General features: G+C 40.8%; 4 protein-coding genes and 1 long non-coding RNA gene across 6 annotated transcripts in view; 2 read left to right on the plus strand and 3 right to left on the minus strand.

The window, feature by feature from the left end:
* Positions 1 to 4,754, plus strand: part of napsa (napsin A aspartic peptidase) — a 7,936-nt gene extending 3,182 nt beyond the window's left edge. Inside the window, exons 4-9 of the mRNA XM_042505122.2 lie at positions 914 to 1,032; positions 1,155 to 1,354; positions 2,200 to 2,322; positions 2,631 to 2,775; positions 3,253 to 3,351; positions 4,010 to 4,754. Coding sequence (XP_042361056.2) covers positions 914 to 1,032; positions 1,155 to 1,354; positions 2,200 to 2,322; positions 2,631 to 2,775; positions 3,253 to 3,351; positions 4,010 to 4,171 — 848 coding nt within the window. The 3' untranslated portion in view covers positions 4,172 to 4,754. The remainder of the gene's footprint in view (positions 1 to 913; positions 1,033 to 1,154; positions 1,355 to 2,199; positions 2,323 to 2,630; positions 2,776 to 3,252; positions 3,352 to 4,009) is intronic.
* Positions 4,755 to 7,307: 2,553 nt separating this feature from the next.
* LOC148186519 (uncharacterized) lies at positions 7,308 to 24,323 on the plus strand. Its single transcript, XR_015774845.1, has 3 exons — positions 7,308 to 7,469; positions 21,708 to 21,912; positions 22,088 to 24,323. It is a non-coding gene; the product is annotated as an uncharacterized LOC148186519 (long non-coding RNA).
* On the minus strand, positions 9,139 to 13,303 carry mief1 (mitochondrial elongation factor 1). The gene is made up of 4 exons (XM_088069265.1): positions 13,157 to 13,303; positions 12,855 to 13,035; positions 11,559 to 11,830; positions 9,139 to 10,550 (listed from the first exon to the last, which is right to left on the minus strand). The coding sequence occupies exons 1-4, from the start codon at positions 13,301 to 13,303 to the stop codon at positions 9,711 to 9,713; spliced, it is 1,440 nt and encodes a 479-aa protein (XP_087925391.1). The 3' UTR covers positions 9,139 to 9,710.
* On the minus strand, positions 13,588 to 15,735 carry LOC148186520 (mitochondrial ribosome and complex I assembly factor AltMIEF1-like). 2 transcript variants are annotated; one of them, XM_088069266.1, is made up of 2 exons: positions 15,605 to 15,735; positions 13,588 to 13,837 (listed from the first exon to the last, which is right to left on the minus strand). In XM_088069266.1, the coding sequence occupies exon 2, from the start codon at positions 13,798 to 13,800 to the stop codon at positions 13,588 to 13,590; it is 213 nt and encodes a 70-aa protein (XP_087925392.1). In that variant the 5' UTR covers positions 13,801 to 13,837; positions 15,605 to 15,735. The 2 variants fall into 2 exon arrangements, with proteins under 2 accessions (XP_087925392.1, XP_087925393.1); XM_088069267.1 differs by lacking the exon at positions 15,605 to 15,735 and adding an exon at positions 15,579 to 15,594.
* Positions 16,746 to 25,282, minus strand: LOC121956311 (uncharacterized). The gene is made up of 4 exons (XM_088069264.1): positions 25,167 to 25,282; positions 22,062 to 22,506; positions 21,543 to 21,944; positions 16,746 to 21,347 (listed from the first exon to the last, which is right to left on the minus strand). The coding sequence occupies exons 2-4, from the start codon at positions 22,503 to 22,505 to the stop codon at positions 17,460 to 17,462; spliced, it is 4,734 nt and encodes a 1,577-aa protein (XP_087925390.1). The 5' UTR covers position 22,506; positions 25,167 to 25,282; the 3' UTR covers positions 16,746 to 17,459.
* Between the last annotated feature and the right edge of the window lie 778 nt (positions 25,283 to 26,060).

The following is a 26,060-nucleotide window of genomic DNA, read 5'->3' on the forward strand; positions in this document are numbered from 1 at the left end:
CACTGAAAATCCGAGGCCTCTAACAATGACTGATAAATATCCGTTAAAAAAAATGGAAATAAATGCAAAATTTGAATCCATGTTATAAAATGTGAGTAAATAAATAAAATTAAATAAAAATAAAGTAAAATAAAAATAATTATTCGAAGACGAGGGCACATTTAGGAAATGAGTAAAATGCATTAACAGCTGAATTTAAAGCCCTAGTAATGAATGACTGCCAAACAACTTAAAAAGATTTCAATATCAAACAGTTGCTTGGGTATTTTTGTAACTCTGAGTGGTCTGCAGCTTTGGATGAGACAATTAGCACCTGAACTCAAATATATAGAAGTCTTAAAATATCTTCAATTTTTTTTAGGCTTTAAAGTAATTAAATAGTCTTAAATTTGAATTAGTGAGGTCATAGTTGCCACAAACATTTATCTAATTTGATTTATCCATCTTTTAATTTCTTTTTGTCACAGTGAGTCACATTTCTGATCTCAAAAATATTTAAACCTACCACTGAACCCGGTGCTGTCTTTTTACTTTACACTTGCACCTACCTGTTGGCAAAATGTAGATTAACTTCATTCATTCATATATATTCCTACATAAAACATAAAATCTCTACATGGGACTTTTAACTTTCATACGTAGACTGCAGTGCTGATTATGAAAAATATGATTGTCCTCAGTTTGGAAAATAAAATAAAATATCTTAAAGGTCTTAAGGCATTAAATTTAAATGTCTTATACCTTTTGTTAACAGTCACTTTCTGATACCTAAAGCCATCACAGGTAGGGCTGACACCAGGTGTCGCCAATCAGTTTCCAGGGGGCCAACCATCTGGCCCCGTTTGAAATTATTAATGATGTATTGTCACTAACTAAGTGGTTTCCTAAGTTGGTGAAATTATTTTTCCATTAGGGCTTCATCGGCGTTACAACTCGAAGAAGTCGAGCACATTTATTAAGAACGGCACCGAGTTCTCCATCCAGTACGGCAGAGGCAGCCTGTCCGGCTTCATCAGCGAAGACACCGTCTCTGTGAGTCTGAGACGCTCACTCACACGGCTCTTTGTTTTACTGCATTCCTCACATTTGGTGGTCACGCCATTCCTATCATTTCATTAAGTTTTTTCCTCCTGATGTCTCTCTCCTGCTTGCAGGTTGCAGGTCTGCCTATTCCTGGCCAGCAGTTTGGCGAGGCGGTGAAGCAGCCTGGCATCACATTCGCAGTGGCGCGGTTCGATGGGGTGTTGGGCATGGCCTACCCCTCCATATCTGTAGCTAATGTCACCCCGGTGTTTGACACGGCCATGGCTGCCAAGCTGCTGCCCCAGAACATTTTCTCTTTCTACATCAGCAGGTTGGTGTCTGACAGAAGAGTGAATCAAGTAAAGATTATTGAATCGGCCACTCAAGAATCGTTGCCTTCGGTCGGTTTAACTGTCGGTAGGAGTGTGCGATATATCAAATATATGCAATATATGGAATATACGCGATATATCGTATATACGCGATATATCGTGTATACACGATATATCGATATATGATATATCGTATATACGCGATATATCGAAAATATATATGATATATACGATATATACGCGATATATATATATATCGTATATACGCGATATATCGTATATACGCGATATATCGAATATAAGTGATATATCGTGTATACACGATATATGTAATATACGTGATATATCGAATATACGCAATATAAAGAACATACGTGATATATCGCAACTTGTTCCACGTGGTATATATAAAGTGATTATGTTGCAAACATCAAGTATAAATTGTCACGTAGTTTTTATGAGTCACTGGCAGACACACACACACACACACACACACACACACACACACACACACACACACAGAGACAAAGCAGCACATGTTTTTATAACATTTGTGTATTCATCTTTATTATATGTCAGCAGCTACTTGATTTAACTTCACTGTAACTGCAGTTCATTCAATCATTTTGTGTTGTGGTCATTAGTATCGGTTTAAAGGACATATTTGTGGTGTATCGCCATATAGTCTTGAAATATTGCGATATTATTTTAAAGCCATATCGCCCAGCTCTAACTCTTGGTCAGAGAGACTTTTACAGCCTGATGTCAAAGTTGGTCTTAACTTTTTTCCCTGATACTGCCGGTTAAGTCCACAGCTTTCTGTTCTGCTTTCTGCTTCTCTTAGAGACCCAAAAGCAGCAGTAGGAGGAGAGCTGGTGCTGGGTGGGACAGACCCTCAGTACTACACCGGAGACCTGCACTATGTCAATGTCACACGAAAGGCCTACTGGCAGATCGAGATGAGCGGGTGAGAATGAACCTTCTGTGGCTTCATTGTTATTAAAAGGAACTTGAATAGTGCGGTCGATGTTGACACGCTTTCTGTTCTGTCTTTGTCAAAAACACAATTCTCACTTTTGGTTATTGAAAGTAGCATTATCACTGATGTGGAAAACTGTGGTCAGTATTCACTTCACTTTATAAAATCATAATCTAATTTAAATAAGTATTCTCCTGATCCCAAAGGCATGACAACAAACTCAGCAGGTAGTAAACTGACGCCTCTTGTCTCTCTGTCTCGCCCTGCTGCTGCTCCCTCTATAACCCGCCCTGCAGAGTTGGAGTCGGCAACCAGCTGACTCTCTGCAAAGCCGGTTGCCAGGCTATCGTCGACACGGGGACGTCCCTGATCGGAGGTCCTGTGCAAGAAGTCAGGGCGCTGCAAAAAGCCATCGGAGCTCTGCCCCTGCTGATGGGAGAGGTAGAGCTGACACGTAATATAGAAAACAGAGAAATGACATGATGCCTTTGCTGTGATCTTACATCCTGTGACCTTCACTGAAGCACTTTTTTCCTTTGTGTGTTTTGTTCTCTTGAGATCAAATTCAGTTTTTCAGTGTATTAATTATTAAGGGCTCAGCTCAAAGGGAAGTCCATAGACAATACAACAAAATAATAATAATAATAATGAAAACATAGAAAAAAATATATTAGAAAAAACATTACGCAGTGAATCAGGCATTTACATACAGACATGAACACAAGTGGCTCCAAATCCTGAACTTAAACCTCACTGAGCTCAGTTCAGGATTGGCTGGAGCCAAAATGATGCCATTTTCAAATTTTACCACCTTACATATATACCTATAAATCATATTTCTTAATACAGAAGAACATTTTGCTTGACCTCGAGCTCTGAGAGCTGATTTCAGCGTGTCTTCCTCTCTCTCCTCTGAAGTACTGGATCGACTGTAACAGGATCCCCTCTCTGCCCGTCATCTCCTTCAACATCGGCGGGAAGATGTTTAACCTGACTGGAGAGGATTATGTCGTGAAGGTAGATACAGATTAATTACGTTCACTTTAATTTTGTCTCCGTCGGGTGGTGAAACCAATTTAATGTAGGAACTATTTTCTTTCCACCAAACTACACCTGTCAGTGGACTCACCGTGCAGTAGGAAGCACCACGGAGCTACTTTGAGGAGGACGCCATTAATGTTTCATCTTGAGCTGCCGCAAGCACGAGCTTCTTGTTGATGAGTAGATGCACGCTTCCTGCTGCGCGGTGATCCGGTCGGAGCGTGTAGTTCGGTTAAAAGTTGCGACATTAGAGTGCTCACAACAAGGTCTGTGGTTTATCTTGAGTGACCAGGTCATCATTTCTGTAAAGAAACATTGGCGTTGAGTTTTACAAATGTATTTTTTGGCGCTTTGAGCACCACAAGCCGAGTGTCATCAAGTTCCATAATATTAAATAAAAGGCAAACATCTCTACAGCTGATATCTGCAACACTCGACAACTCACACCAAAACAATCTAGGCCGATAAATAACACTACAGGTAAGAGGGAAAATGTGTAGTTTGTATTTTGGGAGTGAACTGTCCCTTTAAGACTAACTCTGATTCAAAAGTGTGTCTATTATCTTTAATGTGTCCTTGCAAAACTAAAAATATTTGCTTTTGTTAAAAATGATTTTCTCCTTTTTTGCTGCAGGAGTCTCAGATGGGTTATTCGATCTGTCTCTCGGGCTTTATCGCCATGGACATCCCGCCTCCCGCAGGGCCCCTGTGGATCCTGGGAGATGTATTCATCGGGAGGTACTACACCGTGTTTGACAGGAACGCAGACCGTGTTGGGTTTGCACCCGCCAAGTAGATCGCTGAACACTATGTGTGAAATGTTGCTCTTCTCATTTCTGGTGGTTATTTGACTTCCAGAGTTGCACCAAGTGAAGCTCAGTTTCATCATCAATGTTGCGTTATTTCATTTACAGCAATCGACAGCATTTAACGATCGTTAAACGTCACTGTAAGACCTGGCGTCCCACATAAATGTCTCACATCTGCTTAGAATAATGAGGTTTACATGAGAAGCAACATTAATCGCCGCTTCGACGCATTTTTTGTTTGTGCCACTGAACAAAGGGACTGCTTCACTCTTTCAGTTTGAGCTTCATCTGTGATTCGGCAGAATTCAGTCAGAGCTATGCATTTTGATGTGCTGTTTATTTTTTTGTAATGTAGCTGTTCCAGGGGAGCCTCAGATTTTGGGATGCAAGTTTTTCATTCCTAACAACTGAAACACATTTCCAGTTCCCAGTGTGTAATAATATCATAATTTTGGATGGTTTTGTACATTTGAAGGTATCTCAGGATGTTTCTCTTAATATGCCTATGTGGATTTTAATACCAAATCTCATTGAATAAAGCTTTAAATAAATATTTTGTCAGATTTTGAACAGATGAGTTTTTGTTTTGTTTTTTGTTTTTTAAATCTGCCAGAGTTAAAATTTAAGTGCATTTCAGGTTAAACTAAACTCAAACCGCAGATGTATAGAGCGAGTCCCACAGCATTAATACCTTTTGACTGGAAAATACTTGCGAAAGTTGTTGGGACATTTTTGCGATATGAGTTAAATACACGTAGAAAACATTCTCTGCGGTACTGCTTGTAGTGCTAAATACCATCAGCAATAATTTTTTTAATAATTAAATTAACGCTTGTTTCAATAACCTTGTTCTGATACAATATAATAAGTATTCATGACTTTTGTATATTTAATATAATTTGCTGTTATAATGGTATTACATTTGCTAAAGAGATTATGACTTTTTTAGGACCCAGAGCTCAAAGTTTAAGGACATGAAAAGACTCGAGACTCAGTCGTGACTTGCAAAACAATAACTTGGTTAAACTTTTGTTCTTGTTTTGTTTATTTCTATTTTAACTAGTAAGCATATTGGTTATCTGTTTAATTAACTTTAGGTTTGCATATGTATTTTTTGTGTCTTTGTTCATGCTCATCATTTAAATTAAAGGTCTCCTTTAATTGATGGACCTTTCCCAAACTTCTTGACTTGTCGTAGGACGGATTCAGGTGGAGCTGATGACAGTTTGTGCTTTTCCCACCATGAGAAAGAACTAGTCAGTCTTGAAAGTTTAGATGAAAGAAAAACAAAGATGAACGTGCAGAATGTCATTTGTAACATTTAATGAAGTATACAAAGTGCTGCACCGTTCAACTCCAGAGCTGAACTTAAAAAAAAAAAAAAAAAAAAAAAAGCTGGGGAAAATTACACAGCATGCAACGAAGCATATGGCTAGTATGAACTCCACAAGGTAGAGGTAGTGATCTACTTTGGGTTATTTGTTTCACAATAACGTTACAAATGTGGCACAGTGACTCCCTTCCCTTCAGCATAAACCAGGTCTGCAAAGGAAGACGCTTCATATGCAAACAAAGATCCTCTGTGGATTCATTTCTATCAGTACATCCAGAACAAAGCACTTCATGAAGCACGGGAAGTGGTACTTTACATGTTGAATTGAATGCAAATAAATATTTTTTTTGGTTACAAATGTACAATAAATACAAAAATATTCACCTGTTTCTCCATTATTATCTGGATGATGATTATGATTATGAACTGAATGCACAACGGAAATCCCTCCATATTGTACACTATACACAAACTGAGGATCGAGGGGACACTTGCTCCATATCACTGCATTTTCTTTTTCATTCTAAGGCTAAAGGTGAGAACAGAAAGCAACCGTGTGATTAGTTTAGACATGTTTTGGGTAGTCATTTAGAGACAAACTCCACCTCTGGCAGCTATTGTTGTGGCAACTCCACCTACTGTCACCTGCGATGAGTAGCAGGCGAAACTAGTAACATCGGCTATTAAAGCTGCTTTTATACGACTGAGGATCTGTGAGTGGATCCGGCTCAATCAGATCATCATCTAGAGGAGATTAGCACCTGTAAACTATTAATATACAAGCGTGGTGCCAAACACTTCCTGCGCAGGGTCAGGACTGCGTGACATGGCCTAGTATTCTGTACTAATCCACGTCTGGTTTCCTATTCTGGACAGACCGGGCACCTAGAAGTTAATCAGGGTTTAATGTGAAAACAAAGTGTGCACACAGACACACAAATACTGAAATACAGAGGTAACAGGCTCCATGCTGGAACTGCAGTCAGGCAGGAGGTTAAAGGGAAACTTCATTTTTTTAACCTGAACCCACTTTTTCATGTTTTGTGTCAAAGTGATTTATTGGAACCATTTTTTTAAATTGGTACAGTATTTAGTGAGATGTGAAACAAGCTGCATTGTAATCCATAATGCAATTGTGCACCCATCAATGTAATTCACTAAAATTGCTTGTTTTGCCACTGATAGGCTCAGATTGTTATTGTAAGTGACATTTTGGAAAAGGATCCCCAACCAAAAACAGCCCTGAAATTACTATACCCAGAACAACCAGACTCCATTTAAACAGTCATTTTAGCGTGTGTAGAGTCAGCATATTTCACACCTAAGTGGATAAGTTAAGGGTTTTTCAACCAGTACATTTTTGTGAATTTTATCTTGTTTCTGTCAACTTTGAATGGCGTGTTTGATGATAAAATCAGTTTATATTAATGGAGTCTGGTGAGTTTGGCAATATCGATTTTGGGACTGTGGTGAAGCAAAACTGATTTAATCTTAAACAAAAAAGGTCTATTTCTGTCAGGATCTTTTCCATAATGTCAGACATTTAAAATAATCATCTGAGCCTGTCAGTGGCAAAAACAAACACTTTTAGTGGACATAAACTGACAGTACCACCATGCCCCAAATGGCTACATACTATCATACTATATGAGGTCGGTATGTGTATTGTACCACAGCATTTCCCAAACCTCTCCTCGGGTACCGCTTGTCCTGCATGTTTTAGATCTGTACCAGCTTCAGGAGTTCATAACGAGTTGATCATTTGAATCAGCTGTGTTGCAGCAGGAAGATCTAAAACATGCAGCACTTCGGGTGATCAAGGGGAGGTTTGGGAAATGCTTTTCTAACACAAAAAAATGTCCTCGCGGCACCCCTTTCTCCAATTTACGAACGTTTCCACCATTCAAGTCAGAAGTCGAACAGTGCTTCTCCTTCACAACAATCATCAAAAGGTAAATAACCTTTTCATCTCTCCGTATGATCATTTCTATAAAGCTGTCAGAACAATCTGAGCCTGTCAGTGGCAAAAATAAGCACTTTTAGTCGACATAAATTGACTGCACAATTGCCATTACAGATTACATTACTGTTTTGCTGTTAGAGCATCTCTCAATACTGGACCAATGTCAAAAATTGTTGTCTCGTGTCACTTAGACACAAAGACATAAAAAAGCAGGGTTCAGGTTGAAAAATACCAAAGTTTCTCTTTAATACTGAGACTAATTTACCAAATGACAAACATCTGTGCCACGTTTAAAGCAGTGGGTTGTGGGAGGAAAAAAATGTCTTAAAAACTGAGCTGTTGTGTTAGCAACCGCTGTTGGAAACATCCGATCTTGAAGGTAATGACGCAGGAAACTGGAATTTAAATTAAAGCAAAAACCACTAGACTAAAGCACTTTCAGGACGTCCTCCTGAGACATTTTGACCAATGTTTTGACAGTGCAAAATAACCCGTGATCAGGTCGTAAAAGAAACGAGATAATAAAGCATATGAGACCTGTGACCCAAAGCAACACATGTGGGACAGAAGAAGAAACTTCATCATAACAGACAAAGAGCAGCTCTGTATTAGAGACAGTCACATGGGAACATTTTCCATTCTCGCCAAAATGAAAATGCCGGTGCTGAATTGATTAAATTTCATGATCACCAACAAACCATAAATTCTAGCATATTCCATCTGTGGATTAAACTTTACATCTGATTGATAATTGAATGGTGAGTTTGAAATATTACAAATAGACATCGACGTATAACTCAGTGTATATTCACCTGTTTGATCTCTAGATTCGGTAGATAACACATGCAAGCTGCAGACATCCAATCACAGCCTAATGTTTGTTTTCTCAGATCCCTGCAAACATGGGAAGCATACATCTTCAGCGCAGCCACTGTATTAATGAAGTCCTTAGAAAACTTTCGATTTGAACTCTAAACTCTTATCAAAACACGAGCAGTATTTAGAGGCCTGGTGTGTAGGAGTTAGCGGCAATAGTCGTAACTATATTTCTATTCGTTTATAATAATCGGAAAATAAGTGACTGCTTTTGTTGTCCTCAAAAGACCCGTTTATCAGTCCCTCCAGGATTTAGTAATCTTGTGATTATCACAATTAATGCAAATTCAGCCAATCGGCATGAATTCTGCGCAACCTTGCAAATTTGTCTTTCTCTGACAGTTTTGCTGTTGGGATGAGATGTTATTGGCACGGTGTCTTGCGTTCGGTGAGTTGAGTTAGCTCATGCAGGAACAAAGAAGTTCCTTCAGTATCTTCCTTCAATAATAAGCTCAAAATCTAAAACAGCGTCACAGCTATTTTTGCTGCGACATACATCGCATTTTTTTAGAAAAGCTGCTGTGAATTAGCCATTTAGCCAGTTTACATTTACATATGGAGCGATTTCTCTTCCGTAGGGTCTGCTGTGTTGTTGATACATTAACTCAGATAAACCACACACTGGCTCTTGATAAGGCCATGTTAGTTTTCGCGTTGCCTCCTGTGGTTCTCTATCATACTTGGTACACAAACAAGTTTCAGTTCAGTCACTTCAATGCCAAATACCACTAAATCCTACACACCGGCTCTGTGAGATTGAAGATGAAAAGACGGTTGGCGTGTCTCTTTAGGCTGACAATTTATTAGCTTTTGGTTTGTTATACACACAATCAACATTACACTATTCCTCGACACAGAGTCTTGGACCCAAATCAAAACAGAGGGGACAACATTTAACTGCATGGGATGAAACTCTCCAACCTGTTTAAAAAGAGCTCAAATATGATGCAGACGTACGAACTGTGTCTCTGACTCAGTTTTTCCCTTCAGTTTAGACTCAGTCCTGATGTATTAGGCCTTAAAGCACGTTTACTCTTAACTTCATTAATACAATGGCTTCAGTGAGCGACATGAACGCCGATTAGCCTTCGTTTTCTTCAGAGATTAAAATAGTATTTGTATGACCACATTACGTACAGCTTTGAACAGAAGTAACTGCTACTGTGTGTATCCCGTTTTCTCACTGACGGCATTTAAGACTGAAGAGGCCGCGTGTTTCCGGAGAGTGGTTGATTCCATGCAGTTGTTTTTTCCCCAGAAACCTCATTATGGCTGGAGGTCACCATTGCTCAGAAAACACTGGATGACATTTCAATGCCATGTTTCCGCGTCGTGGCGTTTGTTTGCGAGGTTGTCAAGGATCGGACGGCTGTGCCACAGCAGTTCTCAGCAGCCCCTCGGGATCTGAGAGGGCGCAGTAGAGCGTATACCCCAGCTCGTCCACTTCCTGCGCAGTCAGCTCGCAGAATAAGTTAACTTTAGGGCTGAGGGCACACGGCAGCCTCCCGGCTTCGAGGTGTCCCACTAGCGCTCGTAGCAGCTGAAGGAAGCGGTCGGCCAGCGCGTCTTGGGTCCAGTCGCCTTCTTTTTCGCACAGCAACAAGATGGCGTTGGTGAGCTGGCTGGCGTTGAGTCGGTTCAGGGCAGGGTTGAGCTTGCACACGGCCTTCGCCAGCTTCAGGCATGCGCATCTGCAGCCCCCGTCCTCCTGGTCCAGGGCCCTGAGTCGCGCCGTCTCTGCCACCCGGAAGCTCTGCCGCCACAGGTTTTCATGGCGCTCTGCAGCAAGTCGATGCGGTTTGGCGATCAGCGAGGTTCCATCCTCCATGACAAGTAATGGTAAAAAGTCCACATATAGTTTACGGTTTGTCTCGTACTGCACCTCCAGAGTCAGTGTCTCTGAGGGAACCACAGGACGAATGATGTAGTCGAGGACGCTCCCTATAGCTGGCCAGTTGATGGAACCCGCCACTAGCTTGTCAAAGACCTCGAGGACTGATTTAGGGGACAGGTAGCCTCCGACCATGCAGCGGTCCCAGTAGCTGCTGTTCCGCGGGAAATACTCCAAATTCTCCCTGCGGACGAGCCAGAAACCCGGGACATTCATGATGGTGTCCTCCCCGGGGATGGACGACCACAGGTTCTTCTCCAAGATAAGAGGCACCATGAGCTGAGCGTGGTCCGCTGTCACCACCTGAAAGACGGAGGAAGGGGATAAAACTGAAGAAAGCATGGCAGGCTGCAAACTTTTACAAACTGTAGTTTTATACACATATATATATATATATATATATATATATATATTTATATATTTATATATATATATATAAAATATGGGACAGGGCAATACTGCCTATAAATAATATAGCAATATTTAAGGCTATGTTACAATACACAATATATATCTCCACATCTTGAAATCTCCTCTAAACTACTGTATACTACTAAAATACTAAGCTACTAAATAAATAGTTACAGTTAGAATAAACAGAATAAATAAAGTAGCTATTGTTATGTCACAAATAAGGATAAGTTAAAGTACTGTTATAATGAAATTAGGTCAACTGTTACAATACAAGAAAATAAACTACTGTTACAATAAAGTTAAAAAAAGACATAAAGTACTGGTATAATAAAGTTAAAAGAAATAAAGTACAGTTATAAAAAGGTTAAATACACTACTGTTACGATTAAGTCCAATTAAATACACCACTGTTGATATGAAGTTAAATATTCTATTGTTGAAATAAAATTAAACTAAAGTACTGTAACAATAAAGTTAAATATTTTACTGTAGCAATAAAAAACTAAACAAAATACAGTTATAATAAAGTTAAATACTCTACTGTTGCAATTAAGTTAAAATGAATAAAGTACTGTTTTAATAAAGTATAATTAATTTAAATAAACTACTGTTACACCACAGTAAAATAAACTAGTGTTAAAATAAGTTAAATAAACAAAATAAAATACTGTTAGTACTGTTACCATAAAGTTAAACTAAATACACAACTTGTTATAATAAAGTAAAATAAACTACTGTTTTAACAAAGATAAATAAAGTACTGTTATAACAGCTAAATAAAGAACTGTTGCAAGACAGTTATATAAACTACTATTATTATGAAAATGAAATTAGGAATTGTTAAACAACAGTAACTCTTTGATCTAAAAGTAAAGGCCCACGTGTGTAGGCTCTTACCTGCAGGTCATCATACAGACTGCCGCTCAGGTACATCTCTCTGAGCGGCATGTCGGGCAGTTTGGCGTGAAGAAACACTCTGAGCTCAGCGCAGATGTCCAGCGCTGCCCTCCGAGCCTGAGCCTGCTCCTCTGTCGGGATGTTCACATTATTTTGGTAGAAGCCCCACAGATGCTCCTGCAGGGACAGACGCATTCGGGCCCGCTGCAGGTCTGACTGAGTGGCGCCGCTGCCTCCCACAGCTGCTCGACCCAGCGCCCTCCGCAGACAGTCTGAGGAGATTAGAAGAATTAACTCCATCATTTAAAATAATGATTTTTGAAGTCATAACTAGTAGCGCATAACAAGAGGGGCATGGGTGTGTTTTCAAAATATAAGACTAATCTAAAAATACTATATTAAGGGGCTCCTACAGTATCTGAGATTCAACTACATCATCTCAAACTAAAATAAATCAGCTGGCTGACTACGGACAGCACTACAGAGAGCCGACACCCACTGTACAGGAAGAGCAAGAATCCTCCAAACAGGCTGTCTGTCAACAGATAAAACGACAGCTGGCTGAGCGTCTAAACCGCGAAACAGGCTGCTCAGTACTGCATAACATTACATGCAAAGGACATTCGAGAGACTGACTACGTTTTCATGCACACTAATATTCCACTGTTATTCCGAATTTGATGCAGGTCATGTAGGCAGCATATTATGTTTGAATAGTACAAATTAGGCCTTTTTTGGAATTAACCTTTTTCCCGACATATGGGATATGCTGATATTATTTAGGTTTAAGGACATGTATGCATGTCAGTTTGGGTTTTTACTGCAGTTTGTCAGAAGACGTCTTGCCTGTTTTTGGTCAGCTGGGTTAGAGATGCACGCTCAAAAGAAAAGCCCAGATTTTTTCTACTCTTTAACATTAAAAGACTTGGATATCTGCGTGAATATAACTGTGCCAACATTTTCAGGTTGTTAAAGGAATAAACAGGTAGAAAACTTGGAAAAAAATCCTATTTTGATACAAAGATGCAAAATGGCACAAACAGCTCCAGCCCTTCCACTTTTACATTTATTGAGGTGACAAACAAAACGTTTGGGCATGTTAATCAGAGAATACATGGATGCATGTTTACAGAAATATTAATAAAATATTCATTTCCATTAGCCATGTAAACAGCTTAGTAGGAATATTTTTTCTTTTTTTGAACGAGGGCAAAAAACTGGGATATTTTGTGCATGTCGATGTAGCCACTAATGCAGGACAAATCTAACTTTTAAAGAGCACTTTGTTTTCCTCACCTGGTTCAAACGCGTGTGAGGATGTGGGCAGAGACTGCAGAGACCTGCTAACTGTGGACTTCATGTCATGGTTCAGTACTCGAGGCGACGAGCCCATCCAGGCCGGCTCCTCCCAGCTTCTCTTTCCTGTGGGCTCCATGCCGGTGGGGCTGGTGGGAGCGCTTATGGCACGGTCATACATCTGCACAACAAACAGCAACTGTGTTGGACGCTTAAGTGAGAGCATTTTCCCTCTTCATACACATGGGAGTGGAGGAGTGTGGAGAGAATCAAAAGTTGGAGGTGAACAGTTTCTCACTCACTCTTTTGACAGCAAGTGTCGCAATGCCGAGCATGGCTGCCCCTCCCACTCCCAGCACCAGCTTGGCGTTGGAAAGCATGAAGTCGATGGCTGTGCCGATCCCATTGTCATCTTTCTTCCCTTTACGGTCTCCATTCACGCCCGCCATCCTGCCACTGAAGAAAGAAGAGAGGAAGAGTATAAGACGAAGCACAGAGACAGAAAGAGGATATTGATTTACTATTACACCTACAGAAGGAAAATCTTTGAGTAGCTACACCCAACAGTCTTACTCGTGACCTGTGATATTTGCTCATCATCCCAATCAAAGTGTCTCATATCTAAGAAATTTCACCTCTGACAAGATCATTTTCTTATTTGCAAACCCACCTGGGAGATACACCTCCAGACGACCTTTAACCCACCTCCAGATGACCCGTGACCCCTTCCCCCCTACATAAGCCCACCCAGTCGGCTGTTGAGGAAAAACTGGCCCCTCTTCAGTGCGTCCTCCTTATCTTCGGGTACTGTCAGGGCTTGGCAGCGGCGAAACTCGCGAGCCACGGCGCGGCGGTAGTAATTGCGGTCGGTGTACTGAAGGTGACGCCCTGCGCGGAGCAGCGCCCGGTACAGCTCCAGCACGGCACTGCGAGACCAGCCGCCCATTAGGGACCACACATGGAGAGGGGGGACACCCTGGCACCTGGGAGGAGGAGAGCAGGAGTGCAGTCAGAAAACTCGTGTTTGAAATGTTCATTTTAACAGCAGAACGCTGAGTTTGGCGTCTAGACACCAGCCTCATCAGTATGTTGACATGAGACATCGGGGAGTGATGATTAAATATCTTCCTCTGTAGTCGGAGGCTGCAGGTGGATGCTCAGGAGGAGGTGGGGCTTTAGTGCGGACAACAGGAAAGCAGCAGAAGTGTCAAGACAGAGGGAGCACTGGGAAATTTTAGGAGCTTAAACAGACCACCAAATTGAAAGGGTGTGTTTTGTAGAAGTCATATAGAGAGTGACTTATGATACATTATTGATAACTGTAATTTCATTATGTTGATCTGTTCTGTACACACGACATCTATGGCACACTGTCCGTTCTCGAAAATAGATCCGTCTTCAGTTGCTCTACCTGAGGTTCCTACCCTGTTTTTCTCTGTTTAAGGGTTTTTGTGGGGAGTTTTTCCATTTCTGTGGTGAGGGTCCAGAGACAGAGAGATGCTGTGTACCGTAAAGCCCTCTGAAGCAAGTGTGATTTATGATATTGAGCTTTATAGAAAAAAATTGACTTGATCTGTGTGTATGAATCGGTGTAGATCGCGTTGATTGCCCGAACTAGCTTGAAGGCATTGCTCCATTTATGTGTTGAGGGGACGGTTATTGAGAGACAGCAAAAATTCATATTGCATTTTTGTTGTTGTTATTGAAATGAACTCTTAGGTTGATGCAACTATATCTAAAACATTATGCAGGTCATAAAATAAGATAATCCTTCACTAGTCCTGCAAGGGGGAAATTTACATTGTTACAATAGCAGAGAGATATCAAAGCAACAATATCAACAGAAAAAAAACAAGACAAAAAACTAGAAATAGATATAAGCACTGAGCAAAAAAACAAGATAAAAAAGAGCAAAAAGAACAATAAAAATAGTTAAAAAAAATAAATAAATAAATACATTTAAAAAAAACAAGACACAAAACTGGGAATTGCACATAAAAAAGCTAGAAGTACAACAAAATAGTATAATAGTTAAAAGCAAAACTCAAAGACCATGTTGCTGTAGTGATGAACTTATATTAACAGATTATGAATTGCAACTAGAAACCATGCAGGAGGCTTCCAGGGAAAGCTACCTGCCTTTAGTCTTGGCATGTACTATTTTGACATATAAATAGTTGTATTTAGGGATGCAAAAAGCCAACATGATCCCACAGTTTATCCACTGGATTAATCCATGTATTGGAGACAGCACAACATTAAATTCACATTTAAGCGCACGCCACCCTTTCACCAGAGGTCAAAACAAACTGCTTCTTTCACCAGTCTATATTTGGTGTATTGGATGGCACAAATGGTTAAAACTAAGCACCACCGCTGCCTCTCAGGTGCAGTATCAGCCTTCGTTACGGTTAGCAGCATCCCAAATGTGACCGTTTAAATCAACATCGTGGCTCACCGTCTCCCTGATTTCCGACGACTATTATGTGACCATTACCTCCGCCGACTGTAAAACATTTGCAGTGTAATCCAGCGAGGTTCAGTTGTCTGTAGAAAATGGCTGGCTCCTCGGAAAGTCACACATTCACTCCTGACTAGCATGTTAGCTTAACGAGCTAACTAGCTGTTAGGCTGCGACCTTTCCGTTAATCAGCCGTTTTGGCGGATCGCGCTCATGTTTTAAAGCTCGCAGCGTAAAGAGGAAACACAAACACAAGTACTCACGGCAAGAAACACCCACACCAACCTACGTTTGAGAAATTAGAGCAAAGATTATCTTCAGACAGAGGCAGGGCTCTGCTCCAGCCGGGGGTCAGATCGACAGTGACAACCGGAAACAAATAGTCTACTACTCAACGATACATCCGGGTTATTACCGTTTTGTTACGATACATTTATACATATTTGGTCATTTTATGTTGTTTTATTTCAATTTATTTATTTTTATACTATTTCTATACTAATTATTCGTTTTGCCAAATCTGATTGATTTTACGTGATGTATATATATATATATATATATATATATATATATATATATATATATATATATATATATATATATATATATATATAAATTGTTATTATTATTATTATTATTATTATTTATTGTGTGTGTGTGTGTGTGTGTGTGTGTGTGTGTGTGTGTGTGTGTGTGTGTGTTCTTTTTTTATTTTTTTTCTCATTTTATTATTATATTTTTTTCTAACTGTTTTAGCAAATCACCAAAAAATTTTAAAGAAAAAAATGTTTACAGAAAATAAATTAAGAGCATTAAAAAAAAAACAAGTACAGATAACCAAGGTGCTGTACCAAAAATTCAAAATGTAAAAACAACACAAGAAAAGACCACAAAACCTGGGTCTTTACTATCCTCAAGGGGTGGTGCTCAGAGTATCTGCAAGGGGGGGGGGGGGCACTAGCGCAATTTCATTATTTTTAGGTTAACAATAAAACAATAAAAACTTAAAATTAATCCTAAAACACAAAGGGTTCATGTGTATTACAACCTTGAAAGCAAAAAGAAAAATCTCCATGACAGTGTACTTTGGAGAATTTCAGTGTTTTATAATAGTAATCATCAGTAATTACCCAGTTTTTTTTTTATTCATAAACATTGCCTTATGACATGATAGAGGGATCCAACCTTGTGCATTTGCTGACTTCAGGTGCAATGGAGGCCTTTGCGATGTTACCTTGGAAAGCACTGCGAAGTGTTAGTAAGTGTGCACAATTTGCATGTGTGTGAGCAAATCTGTGTATGTGGTATTCTTAATTACTGGAATGATTTGGCAGTCTTGTACTAAATCCCTATAAAGTAAAAACATACACACACAAATACAATGGTCCCAGTTGAGCTTGTCAATAATTCATCCACACTGGATATGTTTTTAAAAAGTCATTTTACTTAATTGAAAAGAGAAATGATGCATGATCCATATTGCTTTCACAAAAATCCTTTAAATACAAAGACAATGTAGTAGAAATAAAACAAAACATTATAGTGAGGAACAAAGTCACTTGCAGATTTTGTATTATCATTTATGCAAGTGTGGCAAAAAAACAACAACCTACAGATGTGTTTCTGTATGCTGTCCTTACATAGTCTACAAAATGTAACTATATTTTGTATACCATGAAACTAATTATTTTGTCAACACTTTAAATAAGACTCACAGGAGAAAATTAAAATACTGAAACAATTTATACTTTGCAGTTAGATTGGCACTGCAGCTTCACCACTTAAGATGACTTTTGTTGATTTACTTCCTGTAACCTCAAATGAAATCTTCTCTACATTTATTTAATTTTCTCATTTCCATGATGATGTTTTTGTTGCAGTGCCAAAAAAACTCAATTTTCAGAAACATTTCCCTCTGAAGGGCACAAGGTTTGGTTAGGGCTAAGTGCTGTGGGAATTTTTCTTTATAAGGAATGCAGGAAAGTTCATTGTTAATCATTAAGACACCCAACTTTGGGTAGAATATCCAGAGTCTGGATTACTGAGGCATTTTTACGGTCAAAACCATATTGTATATTCCTCTTTGGCTCCATTAATGCAAGTTATCACAATGTGTGGCCTGAAAATCTGTGGAGTACTTATGATCAGGGCATGTACTTCATTCCTTTCATCCGAGGAATGATATGCATATCTCTGATGTCATCATGCTGAAGCAGCCAACACAAGTAGCGCTCTGTCCCCATGCCCCATCCACTGGTGAGGAGTGGTTTCACTTGCCGCATGTTGATGTACCATTTGTAGGACTGTTCTGGCACTGTATGGTGCCTGAGAGCTTCCTGCACCATCTCAGGGGTGGAATGTCGTTCACCAAGACCTACAGTCTCACCAAGACCAAGGAGAAGGTCAGCAGCTTTGGCTTTGCACCGCCCAGTGCCCTCCACATACGCCTGATAGAAGGGAACTCCTAGGTGGTCCATCTCAGTCAGCCAAACAGCACCACCGTAGTTCTCGATCAAGACCCGCTCTCCTTTGCGTGTTAGCTTTCTACCAAACTGTGGCTGCCCATCTTGAACCCACTCTAAGCAGTCAGCCGAAGGCATCATGGGAATGGCCTGGTCTAGAGGGATTCTTGGGAGAGGGTTTTTCCCATCCAGCTTACTCAGCATGGCTTTGACATGTTCAAGGGTCCCGGCGGTGTTGAGTATCATCTCAGAGTGTTTCTTCAACATGGACTTGGTGAGATGAGCCAAGTACCCCTCTGCTGTAGAAATGGCATTGTCCATGTCACCCAACAGTTCACATTCCACGTGGTAGAACTGGTTCAAGTGTGTGGCATCGGGATCTTCCCCTCTGAAGCTGGGTGATATGTAGTATGTCCCTGGCAGGTCCTCTTGGAAGCGAAGGAAGTATTCAAGTACAAATTGCATTGAGTCAGCCAGGTAGATGTCCTGGCCCAGGAGGCTAACAGACACTGGTTCTGAGTCAGATCCCAGGCCCATTGGTGAAGAGATGGTGTCTGTGGTGAGAGGGGTTAAAGCATAAGAGAACTGGCAGGAAGTGTGGAAATATTCCACTGTGCTGTGAAAAAGCGTGTTTTGAATCTGGAACAGGTTGCGGTACCACTGGCTCTTGATGGCAAGTGTGGAGTGGGACTGAGGGTCTTGCCAAGAATGAGGAGGCCTGCACTGGGTGATTCTCCAGTGGGTCTTTCTGAGGTCCTCAGGGTCAGCAGCCAGGCCATGAAGTGATGACACATATCCAGGGTAGCTTTGGAAGCTTTCTGGTTGCAGCTCAGCAGGCTTAGTGCCATCTGGTGCAGGTAACAAAGGGATTAGCTTGGCATGAGCATAGTCAATCTCAAAGCCCTCAAAGATCAGCGCAACATCTCGAGCTCTCATCCCCTCTTTGAGTAGTTGGGCAACTTTATATGTGGCTAAGATCAATGCTTTGTAGTCAGCTTCTTCCAGTTTGAAGATGTCACTGGACAGGGGTTTGCGCGGCACCACAACAGTTAGTCCAGGAGTGTTTGGGTATGGTGTCAGGAAGGCAACATGCTCACTGTCTTCCCACACTCTCCACTGCTGCTGTTCTCCTCGTACAATGCGACTGAACAGGTTATCATTGGAGGCATCTCCAAAGAAGTCAAAGCAAGAGGGTGCATTTGGTGTTGGCAGTCCATTTCTAATTTTGGCTTGAACCTGGGCTAGTGCTTCATCATCCCAGCGTGGGCCACTTTTTGAGGTGCAGTAGCCAGGATCGTAGGGGTGGAATTCCTCTTCTTGTGCAAGATGGGGCTGCCACTTTGGTTCTAGGCCATGTAGTGGGAGCAGTGTGATTTGTGCTGGCTGATCAGGAGTTGGATTGAAAACCAAGGCACAGCGCTGCACTCCCAATCGCTCACATAGCAAGCTTGACACAGCTTTTGCTCCTTGCAGCACAGCCACAAAATCAGGTGTAGCCAACTGGAAGATGCTCCTTGCTCCACTAAGAGCCTTTCTGGTCAGAATGGTTGACCCAGGGGTCCAGGGGTTGGGATCTAGGTAGGCAATCAGGTCATCTGTTTCCCAGATCACATTGGAGAGGCCCTTCAGGGGCCTTAGGACCTCTACTCTTGAAATGCCACCAATCATTGAGCCCACAAACATCACACCAGCATTCGTTTCAATGATGGCACCACCTTTGTTGTCCACAGCAACAATTCCTGCACAGATCCCATCCAGATTTTCAGCCACCACTTCTCTGCATGCCTCCCTAAGGCTATAGCCTTTGTGGTGGTAGAGACCAGCTATTTTCTGTGCAACTGTGTGCCTCAGAAATACATCTCCATCTCCAGAGCAGGCAATTGCTAACTTGTCATCAGCATATATTCCTGCCCCTACTACTGCTGTATCCCCAACTCGCCCTTTCAGCTTTCCTACTAACCCACCTGTGGAGGATGCAGCAGCCAACCCGCTCCAACGATCCAAGGCCACAGCTCCAACTGTCTGAGGGTGATTGTTTTTCGAGGTATTTCCAACAGCGAGCTTTGCAGTTAACTGTCTGTGACGTGTATCAGTGTAGAAATACTCAGGCCCAACAGCCTTCTCCTTCTCCTCCAACCCTTGCAGAAACTCCTCAGCCCCGTCTCCCACAATGAGTGAATGTGAGCTTTTTTCCATGACACATCTGGCTGCTTTTATTGGGTTCTTCACACTTTGCACGCAAGCAACAGACCCTGATCTCATTGCACTGCCATCCACAATGGTTGCCTCCATTTCATTTTTGCCATCTTTGTTAAACACTGAGCCTTTACCTGCATTGAACAGGAAGCAGTCCTCCAGGGCTTCTACTGACTTCTCAACTGCGTCCAGACTCTTGCCACCTTGTTGGAGCAGGTGGGATCCAAGGGTTAAGGCTGTCTGTAGAGCAAACTCAATAACCCCGATCACTTCAGTGTTCAGCATCATTTCTTCTCCTGCACCACCATGGATCACCAGAGTGTAGTCTGTGCTCATGCCAGAGGTGGAGTCAACATTGTCTGAGCTTTCTGGACAGTGGTACGTCCCTCCATTCATTTTCTCTGTTTGACCCTGATTTAGTACACACTCCAGGCCTCCCATTTGGCATGCAATGGCGTATCTTAGGGCTAGAAGCATTACAAGCTTTATGTTTACCTTTAGGCTTTTTTGAAGCTTCTCCAGTGCCAAAGCAAAGCTCCCTTTCCCATTAAGCACAATGCGAACCTTGTCTCTCCTCCCAAGGTAGGTTATAGCCAGCTGATCTTGGGCATAAACATTCCCTACTCCACATTCCACATCCTCCGCCAGATCCGAACCAGTGAGGTACACAGATGGACATCCAAAGGGGTCCAGGTACTTCTTAATTGGATTGTCAGATGGCAACAATCGACGCAGGGCAGCTAGGTGAGGACCAACTCCTTGACCACTTTTTGTGTTTTTGATGAGGCTTTTATGCTCCAAAAATGCCAGATGGAACAGGCGTAGGAGATCAGTTGTGTATTGGATTGTGTTATTTTGGCTGATGCAGGATGCTAAGGCACCTACTAACTTGTGAGAATGCATGGTGAGTGAGTACGTAGGATCACAACGGCCATGTTTGTAGTGGCGCATATGAGTAGGTGTAACAAGCAGGTGATTGGCAGCAGTTTCCCCAAGAGTCTGCCTCAGGGAAAGCTGCAAAGAGAAGTTGATCCAAGCATCATACAGACCTCTCTGGCCCCTGAGAGTAGAGAAGACATCAGGAAAGGAGGCCACATCAAAAGTGAGAACTGGATGTGTTGCTTTTAAGTCAGGGCTCAGTTTGGGGGTATTTACTCCTTGCAAGGGGAATGTTAGGGAAGTAGGACAAACAGAATTGTTTACTGTGACAGACCCATTCACTTTTTCTGTATCAATATGGACTACTTTTAAGTCTGCAGTCTCAGACAGTTTGTACACATGCTCAGTCACAAGGCCAGCCACCATCCCATCCACAGCACTGTGCTCAAACACCATCCCAGCTGTGCTGTCCTTGAACACCACCAGGTTCACCACCTGTTCAAAGAAGTAGAAAAACAAAGATTGGTTTATTTCCTTAGTCCATAAAATATTTCTTTCTATTTAAGCAGCAATGCAGTCCTCAATTATTGCACCTCTGGAGGCCTCTTTTGACATCATTATCAAATCATGGGTCAACAGAAATCTGATCTAAGCTTGGTTTAAAATCTTTGTCCAGATTTGTTCTGATACCTTGTCATAGTATCTCAGATATGGGCTGTCTCCTCCTCCTCCCAGCCTCACTGCATTGAGAGTATCAGCCAGTTCAGAGGGTGCGTCACAGTCTTCCAGACAAAGTGTCAGCACAGCACTCTCCATCATCCCTAATGAAGCCGCTGCATCCCCTCCTTGTTCCAGGATCTCCTCTCTGGTGGTAGCCCAGGCTCTGCGCTCCAGAGCTGAGAGGCTGCAAATTTCAGAGGGATCATTCTGTTTTCCTGCTCTGGGCTGATCCATCACCTGAGACAGCTGGTTGTAGATGTCAATCAACGGTCGAGCAGAAAGTGGCCCACCAGTGCTGGGACGCCACAGTATGTCCACGGGGAACACTCCTCCCACACAGGTGATGATGGCATGGAGGCTGTCTGGGTAAACCTGAAGATTAGAAAGTGACAAATTAGAAATGGAGCAGAAGTTGCATTTTGATTAATGAAAACCTTTAACTTTTCAGTTTGCCTTTATACATCAGTTGTGCACTGCCAGTAATCTCACCCTAATCTCATCGTGACTCCTTCCAGGAATCCGGCTGGCAGCGAATACCTCAGACTGTTGTGTGCGTTCCATTGGCACATTGCCCTCCAATAACAAAGGCTCACTGTACAGCTTTGCTGCTGCCCAGAGCAGAGAGGCTGCCCTCCCCAGCTGAGTGCATCCCTTTGCTTTGGAAGAAAGAAGAACAACAGGAAGGGCAGTAGAGGTGGGCAGTGGGTCAGCACAGGACAGCAGACCTCTCTTGAACTGCTCCGTCACCCAGTTCTCTTGGCCTGAAGCTCTAGTTGCAAATTTTTGTTGGGCGTCTTGAAGGAGCTCCCTCTGCTGTTCCAGGGTGCTTTTAAACTCTGGGTAAAGGTCAGGACTTAAAGTGAGCTGCAGGACACGGCTCACTTCTTGCAAGGTCACATCCAACTCTGGTACAGGGTAGTCGAAAAGGGCCATCCTGTTGATATCATAAAGAAGGAGAAAAAGAGAGAAAGAATGAATGGTGGTGCCATGAACTGGTTCTTTGATGGACAAGACTGTGCGTTGTAGCTGCAACAGAGCGCACATCAACAAGCATTAGAGGCATTTTAGGAACACAGACAAAGAAAACCATGTACCTGCATGTGAAGTGTGTAGCATATAACTGATTTTACATGTAATTTCAGAAAACAAATGTTGTTAGCCCTAACAAATTGCAGGCTGATTAACCTTTGTTTATCCTTCAGTGTTAGTCAGTCGGTCCACTCCTATACTGGGACTGGAATATGAATCCTAATGAGTTTAGTTACCCCTTGGCATTTCCTCTCGGACCATCACAAGGTAATAAACGATGTGAGAAACACAGCTTACAGCCTTGTTGTGGTGGAAACACTGAAGCCATACAACTGCGGTGTAGTTCAGTGTTAGCTCTTTACATCTAGTGATTGCATTTGCGCTTCAAAAGTCAGAAATGTGGTGTCTATTCATGAAGAATATCTTACTGGAAAAAATGTGTGAGCATAAACCTTTGTCTGTCATAGAGCTTATTTTCTGCAATAATCCAAAATCCATCTCTGCAAAATTCTTTTGCAAAATGCAGGTATGAGAGATGACGTTCCCATCAGCTTTAGCTGTACTTTGTGTTTAGTACTATTTCTAAATGTTAGTATGCTAATATACAAATGGATGCAACTACTGTAAGTGGTGATCATGTTAAATATTACAGTTAGCATTCAGCAGAAAACATTACTGTGAGTGTACAGCCTCCCAAAGCAGCTGTCATGTCATTTTTTTTCTGGCATACAGTACAAGCAGACACAAATTGGCATGTGCCCCCTCTCGCTGCCCTTTACATTTCCTTCACATGATGTCCGACCTTTCTCACATTAGTGGAACCAGTAAGTCAATTATCTGATTTTTGGTAATGGACAGCTGAATCAAACACAGGTCTCTTTGTTTATTAACGCAGTAAACATGACTGGAATGCATCCAGATTTTACTCCTGTGTGAGATAATATCTCCTGGACTCAGCGGCTTTACGGACCCGAGTAATCACTGATAACTAACCCCATCTGCTCGCACGTGAAATCCCTTACTCCTTTCCACCACTCCTCTATAAAAAAAACAAACAAAAACAAACTGAAGCTGGGCATTGATTGTCGCTGGTTGTCAGGGGAATGCGTCCCTCAATTTATGACTTTTGGGAAATTAGATTTCTCCTGATTTGTCTCATAAGTTCAACTCCTCCACACAATGCTGGCTGTCTGTAGTCTATCTGAGGATGGATTCAGGTTCTGCAAGGATACCGGTCTTGTGATTCCAATAGCTCATTTGTACTGAGTACAAGCAGAACTACCACTATATATTACATGATAAATATAATTTTCTTAATGTACCTTCAGGACATTTGGCTTGGCTTTTCCATAAGATTCAAATGATCCGATATATGGCTGTCAAAATTGTTTTTGTTTTGTTTTTGTTTTTGAACCAGGAAAAATGACTTCATCAATGACTTCAAAAATTTTATGATTATATCTTTATTTTTAATTTCCATACTTTAAAGTTCACCCAAATTGCATAAATAGAGTTTTAACCCCAGTGGTATCAAGCATTGCAAATCATTTCTATTTAACTATTTAAGGTTTTGAGATCTCCGACATTTCTGTAATTGCCCCTGTACGATCAAGGTAAATGAATTTAGTCTGTGTCGCTCAAGACATTTAAAAATGAGCCCCCCTACCCCTCTCCTCTCCTGATGAAAAGATAAATGACATTTAAAAAATTGAATAAAATGAAATCAAATGTAAATTAAAAAAAAAACATTCAGAAAATTTTCTTTCCAGAAACATGATCTCAATTACATTTTTAGGATTAAAACCTTTCTACCAAATAAATCGTCTCTATAAAAATGGTTCACAGTGAAATATGTGAATTAACAGAAGTTACAAGGATATTGTTTGTTTTTTAGTATGCAATGTTAATATATCTCAGCTTTCAGTCACAAAATGCATTTTTCTTTTATTAAAGAAGGCTGATATCAATGTTTGTGTGTGCTCATGACTTTTTGTATTTGGTGTCTTATTAATACCATTTTAAAACTATTCTCAAGACAAGAGATCAACTCCAAAACTGCTAAAGAGCAATCAAAATCACATATTTCATATTTCATTTAGAGTTACATCCAAACAAGGTATCCTTCAAATTATTTATTCGTTATTCATTTAATTTAACTTTTCACACCTGCAGTACAAAAACATCAACACAACAGTCTGCTTAGATATTAATCTCTGGAGTACATTTGACAATTAAAACCTATTCTAAGAATAATTTAGGTGAATTTGAACTATTCACTCAACCTATGCAGCATAGTTTGAGCAAATAGTTCAAGTTCAATTAAATTCTGAGAATATGTTCATGAGTTCTCAAATGTAATCTATAGATAAGTCTGTGAAACATCTAGAAGAAAGTGCGATTGTTAAATCTCAACTAATAAGATGTTAAAATTTTACAAATACTCTGTAAACTACCTGCAGATGGATTATCCAAATAAAGTGCTATTGTCATCACATGATTATAAATCAGTCTTATCTTTTCTACATTATTGACAGATATTTAATTTCAGAGAGAAAATCAGCTTACCTCAATATGGTAATTTCTCTAAGATCTGGCCAGTTGGTTTGAGGGAAGAACAGTCAGTGGGAGGAAAACTTGGTCGGACTACAAAAACAAGGGTTTGCCTGTAATATGGAAGCAGTGACTCCAATTAAACAATCAAGTTTCGTGCCTCCCCTCTCTGTCCCGCTCTCCCTCAGTCTGTCTCTTCCCTGTTTGTGTTTCATAAACAGTCACGTAGCTTCATCATCATCATCATCATCATCATCATGTGTAAGGAAGCATTTAAACATCAATAACAGGGAGTGTTGATGAGGTAAAATCAGCCATCCTCTCAGAGATACAGAGAACATTTCTAAACAATTATACCTACCACTAGCACACACACACCAAGACCAAACAGATTTAACCCTTTGGGCCCCCTTTAATATCAGAATGTGCTTTTCAAAATCAATCTTTAAAATACACTATATATTAATATCAGTTTCTACTTTCATTGAGTTCATTTTTAACAAACACCCCACCTTTAACCCTTTAAATGCCAGGTTTTTGTCATGATGCCACTATGTTTTTAGATAAAAAAAATGAAACTACAAAACTTTAATTATTTTCAAGTGGTTTATTTTATTTTATTTTATTTTATTATTATCACAGTCTGGGATAAGTCAATGATTTGCAGCAGTTCTGATTGTGACAGTGCACCTACTGGAAATAGCATGTATTTTCTCCATATGTCAAATATGGTAAAATGGTAAAATGACAAAATTGCCATTTGAATTGGTTTCAATGGCGCATTTTTTGCACTTAACAGTATAAACGTGACAATTTTGTTCACACGGTGTATTTCAGACTTATTGTAGGAGCTGAGCTAGAAATTCCAAAATTAAACAAAAATACACAATATTGCCTGAATTTATGGCA

Source organism: Plectropomus leopardus, chromosome 18 (assembly GCF_026936395.1).
Source record: "Plectropomus leopardus strain MGB_pleo_1.0 chromosome 18, ASM2693639v1, whole genome shotgun sequence".
Classification (NCBI taxonomy): domain Eukaryota; kingdom Metazoa; phylum Chordata; class Actinopteri; order Perciformes; family Serranidae; genus Plectropomus; species Plectropomus leopardus.

Excerpts from the sequence above, each read along its gene's own strand:
- mief1 (XM_088069265.1), bottom strand. The coding sequence starts at position 13,303 with ATGGCGGGCGTGAATGGAGACCGTAAAGGGAAGAAAGATGACAATGGG. Across the intron at positions 11,831-12,854 it reads CTCACACGCGTTTGAACCAG|ACTGTCTGCGGAGGGCGCTG; the intron begins GTGAGGAAAACA and ends TAATCTCCTCAG. Across the intron at positions 10,551-11,558 it reads GTCTGTATGATGACCTGCAG|GTGGTGACAGCGGACCACGC; the intron begins GTAAGAGCCTAC and ends TCCGTCTTTCAG.
- LOC148186520 (XM_088069266.1), bottom strand. The coding sequence starts at position 13,800 with ATGGGCGGCTGGTCTCGCAGTGCCGTGCTGGAGCTGTACCGGGCGCTG.
- LOC121956311 (XM_088069264.1), bottom strand. The coding sequence starts at position 22,505 with ATGGCCCTTTTCGACTACCCTGTACCAGAGTTGGATGTGACCTTGCAA. Across the intron at positions 21,945-22,061 it reads GGAGTCACGATGAGATTAGG|GTTTACCCAGACAGCCTCCA; the intron begins GTGAGATTACTG and ends TCTAATCTTCAG. Across the intron at positions 21,348-21,542 it reads ATCTGAGATACTATGACAAG|GTGGTGAACCTGGTGGTGTT; the intron begins GTATCAGAACAA and ends TTCTTTGAACAG.